The following is a 20,571-nucleotide window of genomic DNA, read 5'->3' as shown; positions in this document are numbered from 1 at the left end:
GAAATTAAATGTAGTTGAGGCTGAACGAAGGAGGTCGTGTTGGAGCATGAGACAAACAGTGATCCAAAACACCAAGCCTGTGCTGGCTACTTCAGAGATTAGTTGTCTGGGAGAACAAGACTGAAGGAAGAAGCCATGATAACTAATTGCAACAAAAGCCTTTAAGAAGAAGAAGCTTCTGGCTTTCCCTGCCAATCTCTACAAGCCTGAGCCCGCCCCCCATCCCCAAGTCTCAAGGCGTAGAATTTATTTTTATTTTGCAAATATGTATGTGACTTAGCAGAGCCTCATTTATTGTAGCTAATGTAACTGCAGTGTACCTAATATAAGTGCAGTGAAGAATGTGCAGAAACACCACTAACATGCAGAGTCACATTAAAACGTTGAGCATAGATGCATAGAATTGTAGAGTTAGAAGGGACCACGACGGTCATCTAGTCCAATCCCCTACCTGTGAACACACAGACAGTGTGAACAGGTGAGTCTGCACATTTCCCAGGCAATATGCATTGCTTCCGAGGAATGCTGGAGAATGTGCACAAGTGGGTGATGTCAACAGAATACTGTATAAACTGGCCAAGTAATGTCTTCATTCAATACAGATGTGTTATGCATGTTACATATGAAAGTTACATAGAAGCGCTGTCCGTTTATAGGGCAATACACAAACCATTTCACATTCTCCAGCATCCATTGGTAATTAGCTGTATTAACTAGGGGAAGGTGTAAGAACTCCTTTTGGTACTGTTAACTTATGCACGTCCATGTGAATGTAAGCAAAGTTGTTTGTACACATTTTGCCTGTCAGATCACATAGACTGAGCATGCTGGGGCTGCAGGACTGTTTGCTGTTTTTAGAACAATTTGACTACTGCTGTGTAGTCAAAAACATGACAGTTGCCTTACATGCACCCTCATATCACACAAGTGTAGAAGCATGCATCTTATCCATAGCCCCGTTTGGTACAAATAGTCCTAATTCATCCTGTATTTGCACCTCCAGAATACTGCATAGAGGAAGGAGCATTTGAGCACCTTGAGCTGCTTAACACCATTAGAGACTATTACTCCAGTAACTGTTATGTAGGACTTAATGCAATGGTCTTTCCAAGCCCTGCTCCCTTTTAAATGGGAGTCCTGGGAACTGGAACTGGGATCTTTTGCATGCAGGTTGTGTGCTATGCCACTAAATTATGGGCTCATGAGAGTAGGTGGGTTCTGCTGAGAGTTTATCCGGACCATGGTGCTTTCATAATATTTTAACAGGAGCTCTTGCAAACCTCTATGAGGTCTGTTTCTTTTTGACTTTGCTCTTCCAACTCTTGGAAATCAAAGCTGTAGATGTGGTGAGTTTTCTTACTCATTTTGAACATAGAAATCTGTTATTTGAAAACTCAGTGGAATGAAAGGAAACGTAGTACTGGTAGAACAAAAATGCAATGGCAGATCTATGCTCGGATCCTGCCTTCATACATGCATACGTTAAAAAAAAAAAGACACAACCAATCTGAACAATTTCCACATAAAAGAACAAGTTCTAAAAGAAAGATACAGAAAAAGAACAACACACCCAACAAAACCCCGTAAGACCAGGTCTTCCAGGACTCACAGCCAAAATGGTTGTGCTTCCCATATACACCTGGTTAGCCACTGTGAGAACAGGATCCTGGACTAGATGGGCCATTGGCCTGATCCAGTAGGCTCTTCTTATGTTCAAGGTTTTTTTAAAGTGCTTGTGTGTGTGTGTGTGTGTGTGTGTGTGTGTGTAGGGGGGATGCCACCTGGGCTTCATATCAGGCAGCAAAATATCTGATGACTCTTCATTTATAACACCTCATAGAACCTCTCCGATTTCCAGATTTTCCATTCTTTACCTATTTTAATCAGTATTTTATTTTTTTATTTTTTGTCAGGAACCGAGCAGTGTTTTTGTTTATATTTAAAGCCATTCTGTAAATGTGTGCGAAGAAAACAAGCCTTTTATCAGGGAATCTAGCACCACTAATATAGAACAATTAAACTTTCTGCTTAGCGGAGCCTCATTTATAAACCTGTTTACAGGGATTTCCCACCACCCTCGCACACCCATTTTAATTAAAAGGGAAAAGGTGTTTGTTAATATTTCCAGCTAGAATGAGGTATTATAGCAGCCATTCTTGAGGGTATCATTTACTTAAGCCACAGATGAAATGCAAACTGCATGTACCAGGTTACCAATTCTATCTGCCATTATCCTGAATTCCTTAAAGATGCCATAAGTTGGCTTTGCCCTGAGGATATATGTGTGGGTTGCTACTTGCCTCAGGTCAAATTTCCCTTAAATGGAAGTCAGGTTTGGCAGCTGTTCATTTGCACTTGCTATTTAAAAAAAAATGTTTGCCCCTTCCTTGCACTGCCTTGCCCTAATTACTAGTCACTCCGTGGAACAGGTGACAAATGCCCACAGAAGAATCTTTCCAACCACCGGATGTAAAATCATTAGGAAAATAATCAACCAGAGTTGCTAAATACCTGGGCACCTCTCCAACATGTATCTGAAGGCGATTTTAAACCATTTCTGACATCTACTGGAAAGAAATAACAATGCTTTCATGCTGATAAAACGAGCTTTTTCATTTTGAACGCATCTTCAGTTCTTAGGGGATTTTTGGGTGTTTGTTAAGAAGCTTTGGGTTCATTAAAGGACTTTGGTCCATATTCTGGTTCGTTCCATTTCAATTTGCATACTTATAGCACAGTAGAATACATTGTTCTTTTTATTTTATTTTTTGCCCCAATAGCCTGGGGCCAATGTCTAAAATTAAAATAACCAGAACTTTTCCAAACCACTTATTGATGCAAAAGGTTTCCCTTGAGGTGGTCATGGTATGATGGTTAAGAGCTCAAGTTTCCGGATCAAGTTAGTTGCATATAGGAGCATTTTTGCAAGTCCCATTTCATTCTGAAAGGGGTGGGGAAACAAAATTCTATTGACTTGATCACTATATTCCCCCCTCCGCCTCACAATAATGCAGTGAGGTTGTCCCTTAGAGCTTCCTGCCCTGTTCTCATAGCTCATTGCCTCTTCCATCCACCAGTGTTGACAAACAATGGAGTTTCATTTAGCATGAACTGAGTGGAGATTTATCCAAGGAGACTTCTTTTTTCTTCTTCTTTTTTTTGCCCCCTGCCCACCAAAAGTTAAAGAATCTTGCAGCTTTCCCAAAATATAGTATTTCAAGAAATGCCCTCCCTGCTTTTTGTCACCTGCAAATAGGATGGAGAATTTTTGGAAGCTGCTTCCCTCAGCCTCTTTCAGTTTGATGCCACTTAGAACTGTCAAGCCTTCCCCCCCACACACACACACAGAGTCCCAGGTGCTTTGAGGCCCATGCAGAGTTTGTCTGAGGCCTAGGACGACTGGGAGACACAGGGATTGGCATGGCAGTGTAAGTCCAGCAGGCCTCTGGGCAGCTTAGCCCTCCAAGGCCTGGGGCAAGTATACCTGGCTGCCCCCCCTCCTCTGCACAGGTCTGGGTGCCATAGCTCAGAGACATTCAGAGAATTCCCTGTTGGTAATCCCTCATTGCTATACAGCCACATCACAGAACTCCCAATTTCCAAGCTTTCCGGAGATGGAGGAATTACAATTTAAGCCAGTTAAGTCTTTAGTTAAGTTTGTTCTTCATAGGATTGGGATATAATATACAATTGTTAATTATAAGGAGCTATGTTGATTTGAGCACAGGGCTTAAGAGAACCAGATCTGAAAGTTTTGATGTAGTTACTTTTTCTTTGATTAGTACACACCAAACAGCAATATCCAACTGTCACAGCATTTATGTATGAAAGCAATTTGAAACAGTGCTGGGAGGCTTAAAAAAACAACAACAACAAACCAACAGAAGTTAAACCAGCAACAACAAGAGCAGAGTGTTTTGTTATGTAGATGTTTCTTGCCAAGAGCTGGTCTTCAGTTTGGAGAACAACATCCTGAAATGAAATCTCCACTTGTGATAACACCTTGCCTTTTCTTTTGTTAGGTGCAAGTGTAATCTCCATGCCACCGGCTGCAGAGAAGAAAACAAAAAATTGTTATGTGAATGTGAGCACAACACAACAGGCCCAGACTGTGGGAAATGCAAGAAGAACTATCAGGGGCGGCCTTGGAGTGCAGGCTCATATCTTCCCATTCCTAAGGGCACTGCAAATATCTGTGAGTACTTATGCACAGCAGAACTGCTACGGTAGTGATGATACGTTTTGGCCTCTGGCCTTGTGGGTAAAAAAAATGATCCTAAGAGAGCACATCAGCCAAACTCAAAACATCCTAAAACATTATAGCTTAAAGGACTAATAGAACTTTAACCAGTCATGTGCGTGTTTATTTGGGAGCAAGTGAACATGCACGTTACCACTGTGTTTGGTGGGTTTATTCCCAAGTAAGTGTGCAAAGGATTAGAAGCTAAACTTTAAAAAAAAAAAACCAGCTCAAAAATGTGATATCCACTCATATGTAGCATTTCCATAAATGTAAGTGCCAAATTTCCTTCTCCACATACTTCATACTTGCTATCGCATTCAGTAGAATACCAACATCTCATTCTTTGGGCATTTTTAATGTAGTTTGATCATTTGAAATTTCTATTGTTCATTTCCTGTTCACTGCATGAAATTTATAGGAAGGGAAGAGCACATGATAAGCCTATAACGTGAGAATCACTGTGTAAACAAGTGGTTCCCAATTAGGGGTCCACGGCCCCATCCCTCACCTCTCCCCAACTAAATTTTTGTCATTTTTGCCCGGTAATATCACAGATTTTATGGTCTTGTGAGATTTTTCAATAAGTTAGCCAAAATCAGTTTTGAAATCACACCGCAATAAAGATTTTGACCCGGCAATACACAGCAATGTATTGCTCCTCGTGTGAGGGAGGGAAGGCAGCCGATTGCGAGGCCCTGCCTTCCCCTCACACTGATGGAGAACAGAGCAGCTGATCACCCTCACTTCAAGGCACCGGGCACTACCTTCCCCTGGCACTGAGGCAGAGCATTTTCCCTCAGTCAGCAGGAAAGCAGCAGCAGCCACAGTAGATGCACATCTTCGCTGGCTGCCACTGAAGGCGGCCTGATGCACCCCCATCCCTTCCCACTCAAACCACGCAGTGAAGGTGACTCCGCTTCCTCTCCTTCCTTCATCCATCAGATCTCTGGACTGCTCCTTCCCTCATCCCCACACCTGATCTCTTACCTTTGTCTGTTTTTTTTAGTATACCTAAAATCCTTTGCTTATTCGGGGCTACCCCACATTTTGTTCAGAAAGTTGCTTTGCAGAGGTAACAACCATGGAGTTATCAAAATTTTCAAAAGTAGAAGGTCCGTGGCTTGGCTTTTTAAAAATAAGGGGACCTCAGTAATAAGCTGATTTGGAGCCACTGGTATAAACTATTACATTTATATCCCACCATTCCTCAAACATGATCAAGGCAATGTTCGTTGTTTCCCCCACTCATATTATCCTTTGAACAATCCTGTAAGGTAGGTTGGCTGAAATAGTGGCCCAGGGTCCAGTGAGCTTCATGGCTGAGCAGGGATTTCAACCTGGGTGTCTCCAGTTGGAGTCCAACACCCCAACTCCATTGGTAGTCAATGTGGTGCCCTCTACAACTCCCATTGTTCTTGACCGTTGGCCTTTCTTGCTGGGACTGATGGCAGTTGAGCCAAACATCTGGGGTCATATGCAGACTTAACCCATTGAAATGAATGGACCTAAGTTGGGTGTTCATTTAAATGGGCCTACTCTGAGCAAAAGGGATGCAGGTGACACTGTGGTCTAAACCACTGAGCCTAGGGCTTGATGATCGGAAGGTTGGTGGTTCAAATCCCTGCGACGGGGTGAGCTCCCGTTACTCGGTCCCAGCTCCTGCCAACCTAGCAGTTCGAAAGCACGTCAAAGTGCAAGTAGATAGATAGGTACCACTCCAGTGGGAAGGTAAATGGCATTTCCATGAGCTGCTATGGTTTCGCCAGAAGCGGCTTAGTCATGCTGGCCACTTGACCCAGAAAAACTGTCTGCAGACAAACGTTGGCTCCCTCGGCCAGTAAAGCAAGATGAGCGCCACAACCCCAGAGTCATTTGCGACTGGACCTAACTGTCAGGGTTCCTTTACCTTTACCTTTACTCTAAGAAAAGTTAGTTTGCTAACTACTCCCTAACTATTACTTTCACTGGCCTACACTAGCTTGCGCAAGTTCATACTTCCATGCAACAGAGGCATAAAGGTAAACGGTAAAGGGACCCCTGACCATTAGGTCCAGTCCTGGCCAACTCTGGGGTTGCGGCACTCATCTCGCTTTACTGGGGGAGGGAGCCGGCATACAGCTTCCGGGTCATGTGGCCAGCATGACTAAGCCGCTTCTGACGAACCAGAGCAGCGCATGGAAACGCCGTTTACCTTCCCACCAGAGTGGTACCTATTTATCTACTTGCACTTTTATGTGCTTTCGAACTGCTAGGTTGGCAGGAGCAGGGACTGAGCGACAGGAGCTCACCCCATCGCGGGGATTTGAACCGCTGACCTTCTGATCGGCAAGCCCTAGGCTCTGTGGTTTAGACCACAGCGCCACCCGCGTCCCTAACAGAGGCATACAAACCTCCAAATAAAAATGCAGAAACGGTTTCGTCTGTGACATAGATAATATGACATCAAGAATCCTATTCAGCCAAGTGTAACGGCATATCTTACAGCTGCTGCCTAACCATGATAAACAACTGCCTGTGAGCTACTCCTTGTCACAAATAGGTCATCACAGAAGACCAGTGGTTTTGCTTGAGTTTGTTTCTATGGTATTACTAGGCGCCGCATCTCTGCTCACTTTGCTCGCCAACCCCACAATTAACCTCCTAGAGCTTTCCCTTCCTACCCCATGCAACGAACAAGCTCACTTTTCACCATCCCTACTCCATTTCTGATGCCGCTTTTCTGCAGCCCTGCATTGCGCCCATTTTCACCCTTACCCCACTGTCCTCACCCCTTCCTTTTATGCAGCACCCCTTGCTTGCACACAACCACCATGGTAGCCTCCTGAATATTCCTCCTCTCTCACATTGCAACCACTAGGCACCCTTTTCACCTTCCCCCCATTTTGAAGCAACCATCCTCTCCTATTCTGCAGACACATTCATGCCCCTGCTTCCTCTTTTCTGCAAGCCTCCCTTTGCACCCTCATTTTCACCTTCACATACACACTGCTTTTCTCAGTTCTCCCTTTTACAAAGACTAGCCCCACTGCCGTGCACATCCTTACACTTTACTGTGCAATTGGATTGTGCCTGGCATTGGATGCTGGGTTAGATTCAAGTGTGGTGTATGGTCTCAAGAGCTCCTCTTTTTTTATTTACATTCATGGATCGTTGGTATACAGTATATGCCTTACTTTGTTCCCCAAACAGCCATGTAAAACCCACATCCAATGATCGTTACTTGGATCCAGTTATGTTAAGCTTGTACACTGTGCTTTTCATCTACTGTGAGGTCTTCACACAGGAACTTCTTTTTGCATGTGTGGATGGCACCCAGTGTTATGGTCTGCTTGCTGGACCAGGATAAATGCTTTAACCAAAAGTACTAATATTCAGTTATTTGAAAATGATGAGCATGATACAGCCAAAGTTAAGTACTCTGAAGTCCTAACAGTTTAAATGGGAGAGATTAAAGCTGGTGCTTAATTCTCTCTTTTAAATCAATGGGACTTATAAGTGCTTAGCTTTTGGCTGGATCATTTCATGCACATTCATCCCTCTGACTAATAGTATTGAGAGCAGCACAATACAGACTTCAGATTGAGGACAGGAAGAGGTACAAAAAGAAGAAAGGAACATAAAAAAGCAAGAAATCCATGAAACTGTTCTGCCATGCAGGCAAGCGAGTTATACATTAACTCGGATCCTTGCTAATTTGACTTATGTACCTAAATCCCTCAGAGGGAGAGGGGTGGGGGAAAGGAGCAAGCAGAGAATAAGCCATCAAACCTTTTTGGAGTAGAAGTTATTAGTTGCTTTTTATAAAAAGTCCGGAGTTTTACCCTGTATAAAAGTAAAAAAAAAAAATCTGGCTTTGGAAATAACCATTCACTGAAGTTATTTTGAAGAAACAGGGTTATGTGCCGCAGCTAAATGAAAAGTTAAAGGAAAAAAACAGCAGCAATGTGCCATGTTCCGAATGTTATCTCGCACTTCAAAGCAGCAGCTGTGAGGAATCAAACCTCCAAAATGAATATCACAGGAAGCAGGACCTTATCAAGTTTAATGTGAAAGTAATAGACTAAGTAACAAACCATGAAGTGTGGGCAGGGAGGGCATGAAATTATGATAAAATTCCTACCAGGCAGGGGGGGGAGTGAACCTTCAAAAAGAAGGGGAAAACATTTTGTAAGAGCATTAACTTTTAGAAAAACAGACACTTTGGATCACAGAGTTAATACTTTAAAGCTATGTTCACGATACATTTTGAAATTCACAGGATTCCCCCCTCCCTCCTCGCACAGAGAATTCACAGCCTAGAAAAGGCTTCAGAATCACTCAGCTTGAATGATGCTGCATGGAAAAACACAGTTCCTCAGCATCCGACTCTGCTCTGACTCTCAGTTGCTCCTTGTAGAGCATCCTATATCCTTTATGCAGCTGTCCAGGTGTCTCCCTAGTGATTGAGTCCCTCTTATACATAGACACTCTCAAGCTCTTGCAATGCAATATATACTTCACAAATCTTAAACAAATACTTAGCATGCAGAGGTATCACTAAAGGGATTAGCAAACATGATCAGAGGCGGAGTTTTCCTGCATCTCTTGTACACCATCAAATTTCCACTAAAGTGGGGTTGCGGGTGAAATCTGGAGTGTTTTCAGCCAAACATGTGCTAGAAGATAAGAGCAAGTACCTTCAGACTTTCATCAGTCATGAACGTTGACTACCACACAATAAATCATAAGTCCTAGTGTCTGACAGAGCTGTCAAGCTCAGCTAAAATCTGGTACAGTTCTCCTTTTGTTTTCTGCCTGTCCCTTTGCTTGAAGCACAATGTGATCTACCCTAGACAAACAAATGGGTAGGGGGGAAGTGGAAGAGGAGTTGATATCCTCAGATTTCTTGAAATCTTGGATTTTTCACAGCTGGTATAAAGGGGGACAATGTGTAGTATATTTGTCTCAAAATAATGTAGTATGGGCATTTATTAGGCAATGTGACTGGGGGAGAAACCCCTCCAGATTGATTGCAATCTTACGTTGCCTCACCTGCGATTTTGTATCATTTCCGGCATCTAACAAACAAACTTGTACAAATGTAACAAACCAAACTGATTTTAGACACATAGGCTCAGAGAGGGATGGCTTTGCTCCTAATGATGACAATCCATCCAACCTTGAATTTGGCTTTCATTTGTACAAAAGTTACTCTGTCCCTTATGCCAGCCATGCTGCTAAGTATACTTCCCCACAGGTGAGAAAACAGCATTGCCCATAGGTGTAGCGATAAGAAATTTATTCTGCATTGCAGATAATCTCACAGGAACCCAGGGTTTCAATAATAGAGTGTTATTTGCCTGTGGGAAGCCTTTCATATTGTAACATTATTGCAGAAACTTTTACTTGGGCTTCTTTTGTTTGTTTCTCTGCTTTTGCAACACTGTTTGGGTTTACTTGCTGCCTTGGTTGTATGGTGTAATTTATTATTTTGGCACTGGAAACTGGCAATGCAAACTGGCTATTTTAATAATATAATTAACAGTTCTTAATGCATGGTATATAATTTTGAGACATTTAGCTGCCTCGTCAAACCATTCAGCTATTTGTTTGTGTATTTTTCTTTTCAGCTCATTATAAATATATTCTACCAGCTAAAGCATCAGTGTTCCTGATGCAAACCTGTTTTCTTTGGGACTTTTTTATCCGACAACTCCCATCACACAAAGAGCTGAATGCATGTAGAAAATCTCCTCCTCCTCCTCCTGCAAAGCATGTTTGCATGTTACAGTGCAATATATTGGTTGTGGGTGTTGGAATGGAACGAATCACTTGATGCAAATAACTGTTATGATCAGGCAAATGTTTCCAATCTCAACGAAAAATGGCCACTTGGAGGAAACTTTCAGCCAATCGCATTGGGCTCTTCCACGCTTCCACTTGTCCGAAGCCTAAAAAGCATGGGTCCGAGAGGTTTTTCCACTTGCCCCATGCTTTCCAGGCATGGGTCCACTTGCCCCACTGCATTCCCCAGGAAAACCTGTTCTTTACTGCTGAACTGGAGCACAGAAAAGCTTTCCCCACGCTTTAGCCTCTTTGTTTCTGCAGCTCCTGGCCCATTGTTCTTTCTTCTCCTCTTTAGTATTGCTATTTCTGGCCCCTTGCACCCCCTAGTCTCTGTTTCCACCTCCTCACACCCTGGTTCTCTCATTCCCCACACTCTAACCCAGTGGTTTCCAAACTTTTTCCCCCCTCTGGGCCATACTTGCATAATGAAAAGTTGCTCACGCCACACCAATTTTTTTTCCTTGCTAAGAACTACATTGGAAAACAAAAAGAAACAACAACTAGTGGTGCTTGATTTGTAACATAGAACGCAACAGCTTCATAATATGATCATGGGACTTCCAGAAGTATAAAGCAATGCAGTTAAATATGAACATGCATCATTCCCAAGATATAATTATAAACAACAACTAGGTTTGTCCTCAGTATCGCTTGATGCTTTTTCTGTCATTTTGAAAATATATCTATCCATGTTTTGCAAATTAATATAAGTAGTACCTCGGAAGTTGAATGGAATCCATTCTAGAACTCTGTTCGACTTCCAAAACATTTGGAAACCAAGGCCATTCGGGTTCCAAAGAACATTCGCAAACCAGAACACTCACTTCCGGGTTTGTGGCGATCGGGAGCCAAAATGTTTCACTCACAAGGGATCCAGGGTATGACTGCAGATGGATGGATGGATGGATGGAGATGACAGATAGATAGATTAGATAGATAGATAGATGATAGAATGTTATACTACAACAAAATGTTTAAATGTTTCTTTGTCCTTGAATCTTCCCAGCACACTTGCCATCCTCTCCAGTGTAGTGCAGCACACCCTTTGACAACCACTGCTCTAACCTCAATATTTCTTCAACATCACAGCCCCTAGTCTCACTCTTCCCCCTCCATCCCTTAACATCTATCCTACTCTCCCTTCACATCCCCTGGCCTTGCTCCTTCTCCTTCCCCACTACCTAAACTGTGTGTGTGTGTGTGTGTGTGTGTGTGTGCCTGTCTGCCTGTCTGTCTGTCTGTCTGTCTGGGTCAAATGTGTCTGTTTCAAGTGAACCCCTGCCAATTTTTAACCCTGGCTTTGCCTACCTGCTCTGTCCTCTGCCTCTGCCCTGTTTTCCACCTGCACCAGCCTAGTAGTCAGCAGCCACCACTGAGGACAAGCCACCCTTCATAATACAATACTGAGGAGTTTACTGTTGCCATTACCAAATTGTGAAACAGGAAAGCCAAATAGCTGTGATACAGATAATGAAGGTTAATGAGAGGAACGTATGCTCTGTTTGCAATTTCCAGTGATTTCTCACACGTTGGACATAAATAACATTCCCAAATGCCCACAAGTTCTGGCATGTATTAACCACTGTGGGAGCCTCCTACATAGCACCTGAACCTCATTGAAAATAAGGTCATTTTGAAAAATGCTCGATTGCATGAGATCATTAGCTGGCTGTTTTCCTAGCATGATATTGTCTGCAAGTGCAAAGAAATTAGAGGTGGGATGACTAACTGGCTTCAAATGATATTTTTATTTTATTTTTAAAAAAATTCTGTTGCTTTCTAAAGCCAGCAAGTGAAATATTTATTAATTACAAGTTGTTTGAGCATTTTGCAAGCAGTTACAAAGAATTGTTTCCTTTCTTGGAGTAACAGCCTTACCTCTGAGTATAAAAATGCTCATCTCCATATTCAGTGGCACTATTCAAAATCCAGAATTCGAAGGTATTAATGGGCAACTCCCCAACTTTAATTGAACTTGAGAGTAGTACAAAGATCATTATGAGCTATATGTTCTCTCTCTCACACACACGCATGTATATACACAATGTGGTTTAACTCTAGTAGGTTCAAAACAAAGACAAAAGGTACTGTAACTATAATACAGTAAACAATTATCAACAGGTGGCCAAAGAAATCCATACTGCAACAATGGCAATATTTGTTATATTACCTACATAAACATGAAATACAATTTTTGCCTGAAAGCAAGACAAATATGTTTGCTTGCTTGCAAATGGCTTATATTTAATTTAATGTAATGTAATAGCTGCACAGAAACCCAGAATCTTCAGAAACAATTATTTCTTTGTTAACTGTTCCACTTTGCCCTTACACATGGAAGATTTGGATGAACTTAACAAGTGATGGAGGCAAAGTTAAGCACTTTTTAAAGTTCAGCAACATGTGCTTCATTCACCCATAGAATTCAATGGGACTGTGAAATGCTAGCCTTTGGCTAGAACTTGCCCTTGGTGCTGCTGCTATAACAATGAAGTCTACTGATGCAGTAATATAAAATATACATCAATATATCTGCATCCCTAACCAAAATTCTCTCTTTTCTTTTCAGGTATGCCCAGTATTTCCAGCATTGGTAGTAAGTAATACAGAACAGACTTAGGCCAGCTTTGCTTGTTGTTCAGCCTCTGAAAATCTATTTTTCCAACATCTATTTCTGTTCTCCCTGAAACCTGCAGTTGTGGTAACTGGAGAAATATTACTAATATTCCTGCTGCATTTGCACATCTTAGATATTTATGTTCAGAGGAACACACCTCATAACGCAACAGCCAGTGCAGATTGTGATTGCTAAACAGACATTTTTTGCAAATTAAGGGATTTCAAATGATACACATCTAATATTTTTCAAGTTTGACAGTGAATGAAAGCAGAATCCTTTATTATTTGCTTTCAAACAAGCACAGCAGAGGAAACCAACTACTCTTCAAACTGCCAGGACTGTATTTAGAGATCCTTCACTATAGCCAGTCCAGATTACATTGAATATTTTATTGTAATTGTTCCAAATTAGGTTCAAATCTGCAAACCACCCTGTTTATTTTTCTTTGAAGGGTGGCATAGATATCTGATAAGTCAATACTATCATTTTCCAGGACTAGAGGATAAGCAAAATGGACATGATTTTCCTCCTAGGTGACCATACACTTGCTCATCCAGCTATGGCATGGTTTTGCTTAGCATTACATGCAGATGAGGCCAATAACTCCTGCTAGAGAAGATTTATAGAATGCCCTTCTCTAGACAATAAATAAAAGATGAAAACTGAAGGCACCTTGTCCCTGAAATAAGTATTTCTATTCAACACCTTTTCTACATGTATAACTTATCTCACTTGTACCCTAATTCAGATACTCAGGTTTTACTTAAGAAATCTGGCATGATCTCACTGTAAATAAATTTGGAACTTTATAATAAAGAATCCCAAGTGCTGATAAAGTGTACTCAGTCACTGAATGTCTTATACAGTAAAGTAGTGACGTGGGAAACACAGCATATGCACTTTGGGAACAATCCTTTTTAATGCAAGTGCCGTGCTTATAGGCAGCGTAATCCACATGAACTCCATAGGGTTAAAAAATTATTCCCATAGGGCTAAATAGAGCCCCATTTTCGCTCTCTCTATCTTGGCTTAAGTAGAGGCAGTGCTGGAGAGCATTGTGGGAAAAGAGGAGTCTGTGCTCACTTCCTAAATCCTCCCTTCTCACTCTGTATGTGATGCAAATTAGAAACTAGCAAAGAATGTGGAAAGTGTGCACAGGCCTTCTATTCTCCATGATGCTGTGATGCATGTGATCTACTTTACACCAAAGTAGGAAAGAGAGAAACAGGCCTTGGTAGATCTCTGCAGCCATGCTAGGAAGAATCGTATTTCTTTTCAGCACAAGCTCTAAACAAGTTAGTCGGATCTAGCTACTCTCAATTTTAAATGCCACTGACTTCAACAGGAGAGTTAAGCATGTGCTTAAAACGAATGGGATTTAAATCCACTTTGGTTGGATTGTGTCCAGATTTTGTGCTATGCAGGACCCTTATGCATTTCTTAACTACCGACAGAAGATTTGCAATACCTGACATCCGGCTGAAAAAACAGTGACCTGATAATTTATCAGCCGCATTTCTTCTTCTAAATTGAGAGGCCTGACCATGCATTTATAAGTCAACTCAGTTTTCTTCAGCTCATAAATAGGCTTAGGGCTGATTTGTTAAGCACCACATAGCATGCTAAATGCATTCAAAACTAGCCTTGTCATGAATGCATGTGGTGCTCTTTGTCCATTTTTGTACTGGCTTAAATGTTAAAGTAGCCATTTCCCTTGCAATGAAATTAGTGTTAACATTATGCAGGAGAAAAGTGCTATGTATTTTTTCTGCCCTAGTATCCTCCTCAGCATAGTTCTGACTGCAAATGCACAGTGGTGTGAAGCCCTGACAATGAATCTGGTTGCGTTATTTGATGCAAAGAAAAGTGGGGAGGAGCCTAAGGGAAGCCAGGAGAGAAATCTTATGGTTCGTAGCCAAACAAAAATCCATTATCATAGCTAACAGAAATGGATAAGTGGTAAAAATAGTTCTTGTGCTACAGACTGTTGGTATTGTCTTGCATGCACTCGTGTGGTTGTGACATTCACTTTACACTCCCATATAGCTTTCTTCACTGCATTCGCCATCTCTGAGCATCAGCAGATGTTGGCCTTGGACTCTTAATTGGGAAACTCATATAGACTTGGATTAATCCAAGATGAACTGAAAGGATGCATTGCTGACCTCTTTGAATTTTGACACTTTTAGCAGTGGTGTAGTTAGTATCAATTGCCTTTGCTAAAAAGGGAATTGTTTCAGTTGCGCTAACCTTTCAGAGTCCCCCCGTCACAGGCCTTCCAAAATAGTCAGTAGCTCATGTTATCTGTTAGTCCCTACAAAGGGGGGGGGGCAATCAACCTTGCCTGCTCTCCTGGAGGTACTTCCTGCTTTGAACAGGTGGTCAGGTGACTATTGACAAATATGGCTTCTTCAAATTTGTTGCATAGCCTTAGTTCACAAATAATCCCTTTTAGATACCCTTAAGAGGAAATGTGGAATAGGTTTCACTTCAACAAGTGTTCATTCAAATATGAGCACTTTTTGATGCATAAAATACCATTCATAAATAATAGAGGATTGCATCCAAGTTATACTTAGAGGAGACACAGTGAAATTGATGCACCTACATTAGACATGCCTATTAATTTCAGTGGGTGTGCTCTGAGTAAGACTAACAGTAAATACAACCCCGTGTTTTCCCCATTCTGATCTACTGAGATTCACTGGACTGCAAATTGTGTGTGTTCACACACACATGCCAAACAAGATTAATAACATCAGGCTGCTTTAATGGATTCTGTGTGATTTCTTCTTTTGTCTATGCTAATGCAATATTTGTGTTCATTCCAGGAGGTTTTTCCTCTCTCAGCTGGGAATAGATTATTCTCAGGTAGTGCATTTAATATCGCTTGCTAGAAAACACTGAACTGCGTATATTGGCTTCTGTATGCCTGGAGCTTTTGCTCAGTTTAGTGGAGAGAGGGGGGAAATGAACACAAAACATCCAGCATACAAAGAAAATCCATTGCAACAGATGTTCATGTATCATCCATAAGACTAAGATGATCAAAAGCATGCCCAAGGAAGAATAAAATATGTATATATTGGTGCGTAACATATATGTATAATTCTGTATTCACTTTGATCTCAAAGGATCTTGTATTAAAGCAGCACATCATTAATGTTTAAGTGCAATGCAAAGAGTGGTTGTTAAGTAAACACATCCTTTCTGATCATCTACACAAAAAATTAAATCAGAGCTTTCCCCATTAAGGTCATTTGTACCTGCTGTTGTCTATCAATTGAATAAGAGGTTCTTTGATCATTTCCAGCACATTTGATTCCAAAGCTGATCTTTTCAGCACTGGCTTGGGGGCGGGGGGATAGCTGATAGTGAGATGGTTAGCAATTAATGAGTCCCAAAACCAATTTCAGAATACTGTAAAGCTTTTATGATCAGTTATGCCTACAGAGCACCTTACTTTGACCATCGTTAAATAATCATGGTATAGACCAACCTGTCAAAAATACTTTTGAGACTGAACACTGAAGATTAAAGTCCATTCCTTCATGCCTTCCCTTTTACACATTTTCTGCACTCAACCAGCAATTCAGGGGTGTTCTATGCATTATGTAGATGAGGTTGAAACTGCACTGCATCACTTCAGACAGTAGCCATATTTTTCACATGTCCCATGTAACTACACCGGAGCATGTCAAAAACTAGGACATCAGAGAAAGAACTGTGTTGCACTTCCGATGCACTGGTTTACTACATACAGTGAGTATATTTCGTGTAAAAAAATTGTGTTTTTTTTAAGTGACACTACTATTTAACAAGTGAAATACCGCAGTCCATAATTCTCTCTCAATCATATACCACCCTATTAGCTTATTCTCTGTAAAGTGTAGATTGGGCTATACGCCACCACTTATGAACCCTTCTCTATTACAAAATGTGACAAAGTGGAACCCACCACTGCACCTTGCTGTGTGCACGCTGCCTGTTTGGCCAGGGTTTTTCTCTGGTTCCCTGCCTTCCATCTCAATGTTGTCACTGCCTGTCACATCTATGTGGCCACACTCATCGTGGTAGAGGAAAGCCATAACCCCTGAACCACCCCCCTCCTGGAATTTCAAAGCCCTGATTTGAACCAGTTGTTTGTTAGTAAACTACTGCATCTAATCTGTATTCCGCAGTACACCATGACACTAATTATGCTAAGTAGTTTGTTAGAAAGTGCACAATTACGCAGAAAATAGGATTGACATGATGCACAGATAGTTTTGTGGGGGTGATTACCACCTCCGAAGCTATCGCTGACAGAGAAGTCAGAGTTTAGAAACAAACAATGTACTGAAGTACCAAATGCAATCAAAGTCAGCAGACGTTAAATCTGATGTTTGCAGTCGTGTCATTTTTCCTCCAATTACCTCTTTCAGAAACACAGTAGGGCCCTCTCCTGTGGAACAAACTGCAGACCACCAAGAATAATGTTCCACACTTCCCCAGACAATAGGGCATTCCAATACATGTCCAGTTTCCTTGTGACCACAGGATATTGGAGATTGTAGAATACTCGTAGTAGTATGTTTAAGTACATATATATTGTTACATGCTACCCTAATCTCCAAGCAATGTGAGATTCCAGAGGTTAATGTGCTTACTCAGCGTCAGTGTTTCCTCTTGAAAATTAGGAAACTGTGGTGTCTTTAGGCTTATTTATACATATATACAACCCAAGCCTATGAAGGAGGGGTTAACAGCATACACACCCCAAGAGGTTCTGACTTCTCCCATAGCCACAGCAGCCTTGGTTTTAAGGGCGCCTCAACCATTGTTCTCAAATGTTGCTCTCTGACACTCTCTCCAGCCCGCTACTTACAATATCTGTTGCATAACTCCGATCTCCAATTTTAAGAACCCACTCACCGAACTGACTGGAGAACTGGGCCAAAACTAACAAAATGAATTTCAGTAGGGACAAATGTAAGGTTCTACAGTTAGGCAGGAAGAACCAGCTGTGCAAATATAAGACAGGGATGAGGCACCTGGCTTGCCCGTAGTACATGTGAAAAGGATCTAGGAGGTCTTAGTAAACCACAAGCTTCACATGAGTCAGCAATATGATGCAGAAGAAAGAAAAAAGCTAATGCTATTCTAGGCTGCATCAATAGAAGTGTAGTGTCCCAATCAAGGGAAGTAATATTTTATTCTGTGTCCAGTTCTGGGTGCTACAATTTAAGAAGAATGTTGACAAACTGGAACGTGCGCAGAGGAAGACAACCAAGATGATCAAGGGTCTGGAAACCAAGCCTTATGAGGAACGGTTGAGGGAGTTCCAGTATGTTGAACTTGGAAAAGAGGAGAGTAAAAGGAGATAAAATAGCCATCTTCAGATATCTAAGGGGTGTCACACGGAAGATGGAGAAAGCTTAATTTCTCCTGCTTTAGAGGACAGAACTCAATCCAATGGATTCAAGTTTTAAGAAATGAGATTGTGACTAAACATCAGGAAGAACTTTCTGACAATGCTATGTATTCTAGTACATAGTGTCAAAAACTCATTAAGCCAGGACTAGGTTCCTCTGTGAGGTGATAGCTTGAGGGTAATGAGTGATTAGGATGACAAATGATCAAGGGCAAATCTTATTTGCAAATGAGTAGGCACACGCTCTCCTTCAACTGAGAATCTCAGAATTGTGGAGTTCTAGTCCAGCCCCCTGTAATGCAGGAATCTCAATTTGATCATACATGACAGATGGTAATCCAACCTCTGCTTTAAAACCTCCAAGGAAGGAGAGCCCACCACCTCTCATGGTTCCACTGTTGACCAACTCTTATTCTAGTACATAGCTCAAGTACACACATGGGTCTAGCCGCCAGTTTTAACACCAAATTGTAATTATATTCTAACACCGATTAGACCCAGGAATTTAGGGTGTCTAGCACACACACTCATAACAATATACAGATTGAATAGCAAGAATGCAGGCAGCACTGCTAACCACAATCCAGGACCAATAGAGCAACCCAAAAGCTGTAGGACGCCACTACAATTTTTCTAACCAAGCTTGAAAATCAAATGCATATGAAAGAAAGAGAAAGAAAAATCTACTTCCTTCTGGGCCTCCCCTTCCCCTCATTCACATCTGTGCAAACCATCTGAAGCTGCAAAATGGAACTGGAGATGAGACAGGAATCATCTCCCCAAATGCTCACGGAAAGAGTAAAAGACATGGACACGACACACATCTTACAACCTATTGGCTGCAAGACACATGGTACAGACTTAGGATAAAATTTTAAACACAGTTGAAGGTCCAAGTAAGACCTATGAACAGGATCTCCCTCTTAAAGTAACAGCAATAACAGTCAATGTCGTAATAGCAGTAGCTATAGGCAGACAAGTCCGTTCCTGGCTGCTGGACTCAGGAAGGGAGGATTCAGTCATTTATGCCACACTATTTTCCTTGATTAAATTTCTCCTACACTACACAGGAGAAGGGGAGAAATTTGGTTCACATTTTAATGTGAGCAATCTAGTTTACACTTTCCCAAGTATTAAGTGACTCTTTCTTCAAGTGGCATTCCATTCTCCATCCAAAAATTGTGATACAAAAATACATATATTAGGCAAAATGACATACACGTCAGATCTGCTTTCTGCAGTTCAGGAGAAACTGCTTGCAAAAATGTATAAATTAGGCAAAATTCTGTTAAAATGTGTTTAGTAGGAGAAGGGATGCAAAAATGCAGATAAATTCCTGTGCAGACTTTTTCCCCTCTTATTTTGCAAATAAGGAAAGGGGGTGAACCAAATTTAAGGTTGAGAAAATGAGAAAGTGAAAGTGACGTGTTAATTGACATATCTACTCTGGTCATAATATATAGTATTTGTACAAGAAATATGGTGATGATGCTGTTGTTTTGGAAAAACTAACTGATGATTGTCCTTTTCAGAAAATACTGCTTATGGCATTAGTTTGAGTAAGACTTAAGAGTAGACAATTGCACCAAAATGTGTCCTTGCTTAGACTTGCTCCTAAAAATGGATAGACGCTTATGACCATGCAAAGCGAAGCATGAAGTTTGGACTCTAAAATCTGCCAAACATTCTAAAACCATGTTAGGAAGTATATCAGAGTCAATTCTCAAAACCAGCTTACTACTACTTCATGTTTTCCACTTCAAAAAGAACAATTGTCCCTTTACTGCATGAGTGGCTGTGGATCAGCAATCACTAAGTGTTGTTTTGTACAGTGAAAGGCAGTTGTCTTTAGAAAGCTGGCAGTGTGGTAAACCAACCAATAGCAAAGTCCCTATGCCACAGGGAATTACGGGTGTGTGTCTGGGGGTATCGTGGTAACAGAAGGTGCTGTGTTTGGCCAGGGTGCTATACACCACCACAACAACAACACCACACACAAACACACGAGGGCGGGGACACACAACTGTTTTCCAATTAGTCCTCATTGAGATATCAAACCTAATATACTTTGCAGGCCATGTTGACATTTATCATTGTACTACTATATTAATAGACTCCACACTGGGGTGAAGGATAGGATATAAATACATTTCATAAACAACGAAAAAGATAAATTAATATTGTATGTAAGGCTGGCACCAATTCTGAAGAGCCCTGCCGCCCACCCAGGAAAGTGCTCTCCAAGAACAACGTCCAACACTAGAGGCTGAAGGATTTATAAACAAACAAACAGTCCACTCTTATGCATATTTATTTAGAAGTAATTGCCTCTAAGTTGAGAGGGAGATAGGCACATTTATGAAGTCGGATCCAATATGTATAATCGGAGCTAGCAACGTGGTTGCTGCCGCCGCCACTGTGGTTTATCCCGCACCACTAGAGGTTCATGTAAAGTTTCCCTCAATTAAA

At 41.4% G+C, this 20,571-nt stretch overlaps 1 protein-coding gene across 9 annotated transcripts in view; it reads left to right on the top strand.

The window, feature by feature from the left end:
• The window catches only part of NTNG1 (netrin G1), a 207,936-nt gene that overhangs the window by 129,891 nt on the left and 57,474 nt on the right, over nucleotides 1–20,571 (top strand). For all 9 annotated transcript variants that reach the window (XM_053391581.1, XM_053391572.1, XM_053391575.1 and 6 more), the window contains exons 4-5: nucleotides 4,023–4,195; nucleotides 12,639–12,665. In XM_053391581.1, coding sequence (XP_053247556.1) covers nucleotides 4,023–4,195; nucleotides 12,639–12,665 — 200 coding nt within the window. The remainder of the gene's footprint in view (nucleotides 1–4,022; nucleotides 4,196–12,638; nucleotides 12,666–20,571) is intronic.

The sequence above is a fragment of the Podarcis raffonei genome, chromosome 6 (genome assembly GCF_027172205.1).
Source record: "Podarcis raffonei isolate rPodRaf1 chromosome 6, rPodRaf1.pri, whole genome shotgun sequence".
Classification (NCBI taxonomy): domain Eukaryota; kingdom Metazoa; phylum Chordata; class Lepidosauria; order Squamata; family Lacertidae; genus Podarcis; species Podarcis raffonei.
Note: the sequence above shows the minus strand (reverse complement) of the source record. Positions and strands in the feature narration are given on the sequence as shown.